Source organism: Vigna unguiculata, chromosome 1 (assembly GCF_037176805.1).
Source record: "Vigna unguiculata cultivar grain cowpea cultivar isolate G323 ecotype 2 chromosome 1, ASM3717680v1, whole genome shotgun sequence".
NCBI lineage: Eukaryota > Viridiplantae > Streptophyta > Magnoliopsida > Fabales > Fabaceae > Vigna > Vigna unguiculata.
In genome coordinates, this window is record NC_140792.1 from 28,854,640 (window position 1) to 28,865,978 (window position 11,339).

Sequence of the window (11,339 nt, forward strand, 5' to 3'; positions counted from 1 at the left end):
CAGGGACTTGGGTACAGAAAAATCTATTGGAGGTTCATGGAGAAACCCATGTATACATGAATCTTTTATCCGTAAAGAGAGAATTATAATCAAGTAAACAAAGAAAAATATTTGTTTAAACTTTAATGGGTCAAAAAAAATTAATTACTTAAAAAAGAAAAATGCACCTAATAACATGTGAGAATGAAAATTTAAGAAATGGTTTGCAAATACAAATAGAGTACAATGATAAATTATAAAAGAATATCATAAATTTGAAAATTAAAAAAAAATACTAATTTGCATCTAATCACATAATCAATTACGAAACTTGATTAAAAATTTTGAAAGAACTAAAATAATACACTATAAATTGTATATTCAATCATTTTTATTAATAAAACAAAAAAATAATTTAATCCTTAATATCCTGCTTAAAAATAAGTGAAAGAAATTAATTTTGTGTTGCTGTCATTTTCATAGTTTCCCTTTAATGATCTTTAAAAAAATATATTCTTTTATTTTTTATACCTAATTAAAAAGAAAGGTTCAGAACTAAAAAATAAGCTACCAAAATCTAATTAAATATTGAAGAACATATTTATTAAAAAAATATAATTAAGTCATAAATAAGATTAATTATGAATAACTTTTATCATCATAAAAAATCACAGTAGAAAACACTCATGAGATAAAAAAATATAAAACTAATATTTTAGTATAAGTAAAACAATAGAAATTTTTCTTTTTTTAATAATAGAACAAAATATTTGAAAACATGAGAAAAAAGAAATAATGAATTTGTCTTTAACATTTCAATAAACAAATCAAGAGACAAAAATAAAATAAAAAATATGTTTAAATAAATTTTTCAATATTTATTATATTTAATTATTTATATTTATAGAAAAAGTTAAAAATTTATCTAATTTAATTCTCATAAAATCTCATTATACATTGAATTTTAAAAGGTTTCGAAAACCGGGACTGACTTCCTGAAATATCCCTACATATTTAATGTTTTTCTTATTGTGTAATGTTTTTGCTTCTGGATGAAAGAGTTTAACTATTTAACTTCATTTTCATATATCATATTATTAATATATTTTTTTTCATATTCCGAATGGATATACTTAAAAATGTCATCTATTTTATTTATAACGTATCTTTCTATTTATAATAAACTTCAATTTAGAATAAAAAAATTATTCACATACCGAATTCGAGAGTAAGAGAGAAATTTTATTAAATTTTGTTAAATAAATTCACCGACAAACCATTAGATTAATAGCATAATTAAAAATGTAAAATTAAATATTCTCAATTTAGTAAATAAATTCTGTCAAAATCTTTACTCAATTGACGTTAAACAATTGATATAGAATTTTGACTCATTATATTATAATGCAGTCCATCGCATCGTGGGAAAAACTGAAAAAAAAAAAGGTTTTATTTTTTGTTGAAACCATAGAACAAAGAAAAATGACAAAAGGATTTCAATGACATTGGTTTTCTTTTGGTAAAATTTTTCCAACAGTCATAATAATATTTTTAATGTACCAGTAGTTTTTGTTATTATTAGAAAATTTAGTTAGAGGTTGCTTATGCTTAAAAGTTTAAGTTAAGGTTAATGCTTCTTTATCTTAATCATAATTTGTTCTTTTTTCTCAAATAACAGGTTTTATCCCATGTCAAATACAACAAATACAGTATTATTAGTACTTTTAATCATTAAGGCTCATTGAAATGAAAAATCTGCAAGCATTATGCAACTTCTTTTATTGATATGGTATTTTACAATTGGACATAGATGAAATAACAATTATATATAATTTGAGGGAAGAACAACACAAATCCTGCTCCAGAAAGAAAAAACCAATAAAAAAATGAAAAATGGAGTGAAGCATGAGTGAAGAAAGAGAGAGGAATGAAAGGTGCAGATGTTGTGTTTGGTTTTTCGACTTTAGTGAGAAGCTGAGTTATACTTCAGTTTTATACTTCTCAGTGGATTTTGGAACACATTTATCATGTTAAATTATCATGTTCAATGACCTGTGCCCCTCTCCATTCTTCACCAGGATTCACAATCACAGGCACCAGTAACGAAGCAGGACCAGTGCAGATGAAGTAGCCCTTCCCATATTTCTTTGACAAAGAACCAGGGCTTGATAAATAAATATCCTCAAAACCCATTCTTATCACCCTGAAGAAAATCTCACGTCCCTGAAAATCCAACAGGAACTACTCACCAAAAAGCTTTCACAAAATCTGCTGCATGAAACAAAATTCTAACAGCATATACTCATGCCTCTCAAATACAAGAAAAAGGTAGATATGTTTATAATCCCTAAACTTAGACGCAACCATTAAAATTCCTTTTTGTACCCATTTGATAATTGGTATAAACAGCTCTAACATGAAACATTTATTAGAAATCCAGATGAGTTTAAGTGTCACATTGGTTAAAAATAAAAAGATCCATAAATTCATTGTCTTAAAATTTTGAATTAATAGTAGTGTCAATTTTTTACGAGGCTAAGCTCAAATCCTATATATGCACTTAGATTAGGAGGATATCTATTTATTTTTAGAGTTTGAGGACCAAACTGGAAGAAATTTTGAAACTCAACATATTTGACCCAAACAAAAACAAACATCAGTATTTTGTGATGAGATTTTAAAACCACATTACTTTTGATCAATGTTCATAAGTAGTAAATCTGAATTTGAAAATATTCTGATGTTTGATTACAGGGCAGAGTTAGACAATCATTCATTCTAACCTGGTCAATGGTTTCATACTTGGAAGGAGGGGTGTTGTAGAATGTCTTTAATCTTTCCTCTGGAGGTGCAGAATAAACTCTACTCATCTTATTCTCAAGGAGGGTCATAGTCAAATCTTGCTTACCCCATGTGCCAAACTTGACTTCAGGTTCAGCACCAAAGGAAAACCATCTAGGAGGCTCAAATGAGGTAGCTTCAGATGGAGTCAAGATTTGAAAGGGAGAAGATGGAGGAGAGTGAGGGATATATGAGCAGCTTCTGAGGCCTTGAACTGCTGTTCCAGCTCTTGTCTTAGATCGAAAATGGCTTAGTATAGCGTTGGTTAGAGTAGCAGGCTTGGGGCCTAAGTTCTTCGCCACCACTGCAGTGGCCATGCTCACAGGATACAGAGTAACAATGTATGTGAGTTCAAAGAATCTACTGGTGCAGCTCAATTCAACCTGAAGGAAACAAAAGCAAACAACACCATGTTTCAGTGCTAGCTTCACATGCAAAACAAGACTATAACTTGTGTGAAAACCATATGAAAGAAAAGGGGAATGAAAGGGTAGGTACCTGAAGAGCATCAATGGCATCAGAGTCAACATCAGTAACAGTCCATTCTAAAGTTGAAGGGAGTAACCCTTTGGCTCCAGGTTGCAGAACTTCATTCATGACCAAACCAACCCCACCTTTGGCCTTGTATGGACCCGATTCAGTTGCAGGAATTGTGTAAAGAGCCTCTTCGAAACCATCGTCTTTCCAATGAACTTTTGGTCTGTATGATGTAACATGAGCATCAGGTATGCTTAGCCTCAAGGAGCTTCCATTTCTGATTGTGAGCTCCACAATGGGGATGTTATCAGACTCCAAGAACTTTATGCCTTTTCTGCCAAATTTCTCAGTGAGTGAATCAGCAGTGGGAAAAGTCACTGTAGAGGTGTTTGTTGCTGAGGAGGCCTTTATTAGGTTGAGCTTGGGAAGAGATAAGGAAAGAAAAGAAGCCATGGAGAAGTTGAAATAGGTAGCTACCTCATTTAACAGCTTCCACACAGAGTAGTGATGAACATGTTGTTGTTGCTAAGGTTCACCCTTCACTCAACACAACTATCTATTTGGATTTTTATTTTGGATAAAAATGCGCTTTTTGTTGGCTTTTTGCTTACTCTAAAATGAGGCACTGTGTTGCCAAGTGAAAAATCTTGAAAGGGTCAATCCAATAAGTTCTGAACGGACAAGAAGGAAAACTCTGCTGTGCCACAAATCTCCTTTGTTATCCATTTTGGCCTTTTTCCTTTTCATCATTTGTGGTTTCACATAATTATGTTTTATTTTTCCAGAAGATGCCTTCTTTGAATTGAAAACTGATATTTTAGCTCATGATAATAGAAGACTATTTTTCTGTCATCTCTGTAAAACACGACTTGTGGGAAGGTGAATAATTTCTTAATAGGAATCATTATACGTGAATTAAATGTAGGGTATTTAAAATTTAAGAGAACACGGATCTCCATTGGAACTGAATCATGGTTCAATAACAAGTGACGGTTCGTTTAAAGAGTTGCACATGATTATCCAAAATATCAAATCTATTTTGGATCAAATTTCCCAATTCCTTAAAAGTAGGAACTTGGGGGATGATAAAGCGGAAACACGTGCCAGGCATAACAATTTTGAAGCATGATTAAAGCTTTTAAAATCCCATTATTACAAAGTCGTCATCATTGCTAAGAGTAATTGTTGTTACATGTATTCACAATTTACTTTATGAAAATTCACCGGAACACAAATTCTAATATGGTTTTGCAACTATAATTCCACCACAAACATTTTACAAGACTCTCACTCTAATTAATATTTTATTTAATTATTGGTAGAAAGATATATTTTCAGAAAAACAATCTACTCATTCTTATGATTAAGAGTTTTATTTAAAGAATTTTTTTATAAAACATGTCTTAAAAACTAATAAGATAACGTTTAAACACTTCTAAGATAATGTTCTAAACTGAAGATCCTGTTATAAACTCTTTAATAGAGATGTGGAAAGAATTGGCTAAAAGACAGATCATAATTATGTACACAAACCCATTAGTCAAATTGAAACTAGATTCGGTTGATTCAACACTTTTATAGAAAAACGCTCCCATGATAATTTTCCTAATAGAACATATTTTAGTTTAAACTTTCTTTGACCGACCATGAATTTATGACCACCGAAGCAAGCGCGTTTTATTAAACGAGACAAAAGAAACTGAAATCAGATACTCCACTCCAGACCAAGATCACATAATCAAAGAGATTTTGAAACTACAAACACCAGCACTCACTACATCACTAAGGAAATGGGTAAAAAACAACAAAAACAAAAATCACGGAATTACTGTCATTGGTTTAACAGCTCTTAGAAGAGTCTTCAGGTGCTGTGGTCGACCCATCCCCTTCTAGGAGCCCCTCTGAATTCATTCTATCTTCTGCTGTATTTGCAGTAGCAGCTTCCTTCGGCAAGGTAGCATCTAGAGACTTTAGCAATGTGACTGTCCCAATTGTTAAATCACTGGGTTTGCTGATCTGTCTTGAACAAGATATCTTGTAAGGTTCATGTTATACTCAATTTAGCTTACATATAGGAGGAGGAAATCAATAAAACATAGCACTCTAAAATTTGCAGAAACATGTCAGATGTAGGAAGTTGTACTACATGATGCAAGGACATGAGTCTCACCTGTTTTGGGAACTGCTGCTCCTTAGATTTTTTCTCCTGACTTGCCTTTTCACGAGCCTCATAAAATCCAAAATCATCCAAGATGCATGTTTGGCTTGAATGCTCCTTGAAAATTTTCACAACTTGAACTCCCTTCTCAAACTTGACCTGCAGAAGAGACATACATAAGAATTTAGTTGAAAGGGAGGGGGGGTTCGTGGGATATCATAAAACCAACAAGGATATTGTGCAACCTATGCACAGAAATGATGACCATTGATCATATTATCTCTTCACTAGTTACTATTATATTAACCAATCAAGGATCCAAGTTGTGAAACAAGCTGCAAAGGAAATACCTCCTGAGTATCCCTGCTATTTGTTACAGGTTTGTTTTCATTGTTTTCTAGTGTTATGTGCCTCAATGCGCTATTTGGAATATCCTTTATGACATGCCACTTCACAGAAAAGCAACCAGTCCACCTGTCCTGTTGCCAATAATCTACACTTTTACCAAAATCAACAGGACCCAACATCTCTGCCAAACCAACAAATTGACCACTAGTGTTGACCTGAAGGAAGAAATGAATGAGAAGAAACAAGTGGATTAGATAAACCAAGAAAATCTAAAAATTGGCCAATTAAATGGTGCATGTGACACTGACCGAAAATAACAAATATATGGGACAGCCACCAGTCTTCCCCTTCGCCTCTTGATATGCTGCATCCAGTTTTTTATTGCCATTAGGAGTACTGGCCCAAACACTATACTTTATACTTTTATGAATATCATCCTCACTATAGGATTTGATGACAAAAAACTTGGCATCAGAATAATTCTCAGAAAAATCTTTCCCGTTGTATTGTTCCTTATTGGGTACCAAAAGAACTTCTTTGTTATCGCTCTTCACTGGAAGGTTCTGTCCTTTCAGTAGTAATGTAACAGATCCGAGACTCTTGATATTTTTATTATCAGAACTTTTGGCAGCTCTTGGTCCCTTGTTTAGCTCAGTGAAACCTTCCATACTTTTTTTAAAACCATAGCCATCACCTGTGGCATGACGCTTGTAATCAACTGAGCCCATTCTGGATCCATATGCAGCAGATCCAAAACGAGAATTAGCCCTAAATGTGTTCCCGTATTGGCTGTACATCCTGTTGCTTGGATACATCCCGTTCATGAATCCAGAAACCATTTCAAGTCCAGATGGATGTCTGGAACCATTCAAGTTCTGCAATTAAGAAATCATATTTAAGTTGAATTTTGAATTGCTTTCACAAGAAGGCACAATAAACAGAGGGAGGATCTACTGCATCTATATGAAATGCAGCATTTACATAGTACTATAATATGATCAAGTAAACATGAAGCACTGCTAACATACACAGATATGACAATATTATAAATGGCAAGTTGGTTGATGAACATAAGATTAATTTGCTTGGACATTTTCAATTAAGAAAAATACAGACAGCACACAGGCTTGGGTTAAAGGTTTTATGCTTTTAACGGAGAAAAATAACCCAATTAATCAAAGGTCACTTAGGAAATCACACTCAGGAAGGACCATCATTCCAACATACCGGAAAAGGTGGAAGTTGCTGAAGAAGTCCTTGATTCCTTTGAGAAGTAAAATCTTTGACAGGGGTCATTGATGAAGATAAACCAACCTTGGCTCCATGTTTGGACTGTCTATCAGATATTAAGGACATATCTGATTGGACTGGCAATTGTGTAGCATGGGTACTCATTCTTGGGCCCTGATATCCTGACAAAGGGGCATAAGGTGGCAAGCTAGTCCCTTGATAAGAATCATTTGAATGCAAAGTTGTATGCTGGGAACCCGTTAAAAATAACTTTAACCCATTTTTATTTGTAAAATCACTATTGGCCATGTTAACAGTGTTTCCTTTACTCGTAACATTTAATGAAGCAACATGATCAGCATCAACTGCAGTTGATATTTCTTCTTGTGTAGCAGTGATTTTGTTTGGAGTAAATGACACATCAGCAGAAGCTGGAGATTTGTAGTAAGAACATGGATATTGGTACTGTTGCAGCGCATAATGCTGACCATCTTGTTGAATCATGGGAGAAGAGGAATTGGCCGGTGCATATGTTCCATATGGTGTATAACCATAACCGTGATGATACATATAAGAGCAGTTGTCTCCATAAACACCCTGTCATAATATCAAACAAACAGAAATCTTTATTAGATGGCTAAAGGCTTCCCTTGCTTTCTTTATCTACATTTTATCATAAAAATTATGAGAAACAAAACCTAACACAATGATAAAGACAGAAGATGGGACTTTGAGAAAGAAAAAAAAAACTACAGAAGGACATTATTAGATGCAATTATCTATTACCTTAACAATCACTTAACTCAGGACCAGAACAGTTGAAACAAACACACTCATAACTTTGATGGTGGCTAGCACAGTTTAGAACTCTCAGAAATAACCACACAATTAAAGAAGCAGCTAGTACCAGTTCAACATCAATTAATTTTAAAGCTAACATGTAACAGAAATTCTAATGGCCCTCATCCAGTGGATCTTAGGAAACATTATTCTAAAAATGATCCAACCAATGATATTCAGTACAAAAAACATAATAATCACAAGATTGGAAACCAGAGAACAAGGTTTTTACCTGAGTCATCCCCCCATCAAGGTTCATATATCTTGAATAAACATTCCAATCACCTTGCCCATCATAACCTGAAATATAACCATCATCATATTTCTCTAACAGTCTCGGCACCATATTGTTGCAGTCAATAACATACTATCCTCAAAATCCACAACTGCTTACCTTACCTCCATAATAGTATGCCGAAGGGTATCCATTTGGAACAAAGCTTGAATTTGGATTGAACGGCTTGCCCATCCCTTTAGCTGCACCCTTGGAAAAACCAGGTCCATTCTGCACACATATAGACTAAAATAATCAGTCAACATTGCACAACACAAACATCTAGTGCTAGAGACACTTCATTGATGACCAACAAAAGAAAATGAAACAGTAAATTGGAAGCGTTGAAGCACCTTCTTCGCAGGCTCAGTAACTCCAATGGCTTTTGGCTCAGAATCCAGGGTCAAATTTTGCAATAAATCTGCAGTTTCTACGCATTATGGTAAAGGAAAACCATTTACTTCTAATCTAGCTTCATTATTCACAAGCACAAGAAATTAAGAGACAAAGACACCCATGTTAAACAGCAAAAACACAACAGAACAAAAAAGAAGAAAAATTGAGCAACTAAACATTATTATACAGAACAGTAAAATTTTCCAGATAAACAAAGCCTCTCAATATATTCTTACGAGCGCATTTCCTTTCAAGAAGAGATTTGTTCGCAAACTCTAGACTCTGTGTAAGTAGTTTACAAAAGGAAGAAATTAAGAAATAAAAATTAAAAAGAAAGGGCTTTGACTTGAAAGCAATTGACAACAATGTGTGTTTTAGTCATAACCTAAACTTCTGAAAGCCAGAGAATGATGCACAACTGTAATTACAAAAGAAAAATTATATAGAAGCCCTTATCAGTGAATTACACACCTAGCATGCATAGCTCAGAGAATTGAATAGCAAATATTGTAACTTTAAGAAATGAGCAACACAGAAATTAAATATAAAAAAGAGGGTTTTGAAGATAAAAGGATACTGTCAGAAGTAGGAGCAACAGCTGCCATGATTGAAATCAGAGAGAGAAAGGGTCGCCGCCAACTCCGTGTTCTTTGGGTTTGAGACACAGAGAAAGAGAGAAGAGGGAGAGCTAAGAACCTATTTCAGTATTTATATTTTTAGTTGTTTATATATACCAAGAAAGGTTGCCTCTTCAGTGTAGCAAAAATATTAAGTTCTTAATATTGAAAAATATTAATAATTTGAATGAAATAATTCCTTTATCTTAAATAGGAAATGTATCAGTTTTTTAAATTATTCAAGTAAAGATTAAGTTCTTAAAAGCATTTTTATTTTTGTTAATAATTTTTGTAAATTTATTTTCATTTTTCAGTTAAAATATATCTAAGATAAACATTTAAAAAAATAAAATAATCTATTATTTCATTTCTTGAAAAATATAGGTTGTCATACTTTGTTCTTTAGAATAATATTTTGGATCTTGGAAGGATGGTTCAAAACCGATAAATTCTTATATTTTATGGAAATTCATCTTCTATCTCTTTTAGCAATTTTGTTGTGGGATATACTTATATAATTAAATATTATTCAACTTGGTATGGAAGTAATTTTAGTTTGGTGGTGTTGGATGTATTTAAAACTTTTACACTACAATATGTTAAGATTGAAATTAGTACATCAATTCAAAATGTCAATTACAATTAGTTGTGAATTTTTAGAAAATACCCAAAATTCAAATAAATTGTAAATAACTTTTAGACATATTTTTCACCAAAATATATTATTATGACTCACTTCGTAATCAAAATAAAATTTAGAAATATAAGTATAGTTCATCTTACAATTAAAATAAACACTAAATACAACCACTTCAAATTAAAACAAAAAGTAATTAAACAAGACAAAATATTTCATGTGTATTTCCCAAAAAAAAAAAGAAATAGTTATAGATAAACCTAAAAATTCCATTAAAAAAAACAAAAATGCTCACGAAGGTCTTGTTAGCAAGGTCCCACCATAGCTATTTTTTTCTTCCAAAAGAGAAACATCTTCTTTAAAAATAAGAGTTTGAAAAACATCTACTCTTAAAACAAAATAATGATATTTTGATTCATTTTTTTTACACACTCTTAACATACAACTCCAATCACCCTTTAATTTTTTATTTTTTTATTTTTTATTTTTTTAGTGGTGTGATGTGATAATCTAATAGTGATTGGAGTAATGGGTTAGAAGTGAATTAAAAAGAGTGAGTCAAAATTTATCATTATCCTGTAAAATATCTTTATAAAAGATATTAATGTGATAAGTTAGTTTGGCGTCCACAATACAATCAAATTTAATTTATTAATAGATAATGATATTTTGATTCACTCTTTTATCTATTTTTAACCTACCACTCTAATCATCTTTATGCTAAAAATGGATCAAAATATCATTAATCTTCAATATAATTATTTATATTGAACAAGAAAAACATATGCGATGCATCGATAACTTATTCTTATTCTTCTATAAATAATTATATATATGTAATGCAATCTTAGATTGTTATGTAATTTTAGATCGTTTAAAATTTTGAAATAAATAAGTTGTTTCTTAAAACAATTATTTCAAATTAAAATTTAATCTCAACTTTATAAAAATAAACTAAACATTGGTTCATTTAAAAGGAACCCCAATTAATCATTCCATATTTTAAAGATTAAAGATAGAATTTAAATAAATGTTTTTTCTTAATAAAAATTAATGATTTATATGCCCATAGTTGTTAGGTGTGAGAAAATATCTGTATCACCTCCAATTCCAAAATATTCGAAGTAAATACGTCGAGTTGGATTGATGAGCAAGCAATTTTAACTAAATAAAATTGAGTAAACTAAATAAAATTGAGTAAAATTGATGATTGGGGTTGAGTATAGTGAGTTAGAATTTTATAAATATCAGACTTAACTCCAATTTATATTTTATTATTATAAAATTGTAAATATGTTTAAAATTTTAATTCTTCTTAATATGATACTATTTTTGTTAAAATTTAATAATAAGTATATAAAATCATTTCATCCATTTACTAAAATTATATATGTCATCTTTTAGTTAAAGATTCACTGTATTTATGTCATTTATTAAAAAAATCATTAAAAAAATAAATTTAATATAAATCCTTTATTTGAAAAATTCGACCAAATTAACCTGCAATTGAAATAATTTGAATCTAATTAACAAGATAAATTA

General features: G+C 31.3%; 2 protein-coding genes across 3 annotated transcripts; both read right to left on the reverse strand.

The window, feature by feature from the left end:
* Positions 1-1,720: 1,720 nt before the first annotated feature.
* PNSB2 (NDH-dependent cyclic electron flow 1) lies at positions 1,721-3,909 on the reverse strand. Its single transcript, XM_028067075.2, has 3 exons — positions 3,319-3,909; positions 2,763-3,203; positions 1,721-2,202 (listed from the first exon to the last, which is right to left on the reverse strand). Exons 1-3 carry the CDS (start codon positions 3,748-3,750, stop codon positions 2,005-2,007), a joined length of 1,071 nt encoding a protein of 356 aa, XP_027922876.2. The 5' UTR covers positions 3,751-3,909; the 3' UTR covers positions 1,721-2,004.
* A 1,039-nt stretch (positions 3,910-4,948) lies between these two features.
* Positions 4,949-9,254, reverse strand: LOC114186869 (YTH domain-containing protein ECT2-like). Of its 2 annotated transcripts, none has more exons than XM_028074917.2 (9): positions 9,121-9,254; positions 8,501-8,577; positions 8,273-8,378; positions 8,106-8,173; positions 7,031-7,630; positions 6,112-6,678; positions 5,806-6,018; positions 5,468-5,614; positions 4,949-5,313 (listed from the first exon to the last, which is right to left on the reverse strand). In XM_028074917.2, exons 1-9 carry the CDS (start codon positions 9,146-9,148, stop codon positions 5,137-5,139), a joined length of 1,983 nt encoding a protein of 660 aa, XP_027930718.2. In that variant the 5' UTR covers positions 9,149-9,254; the 3' UTR covers positions 4,949-5,136. The 2 variants fall into 2 exon arrangements, with proteins under 2 accessions (XP_027930718.2, XP_027930728.2); XM_028074927.2 differs by having other exon boundaries at positions 4,949-5,317.
* Positions 9,255-11,339: the final 2,085 nt, after the last annotated feature.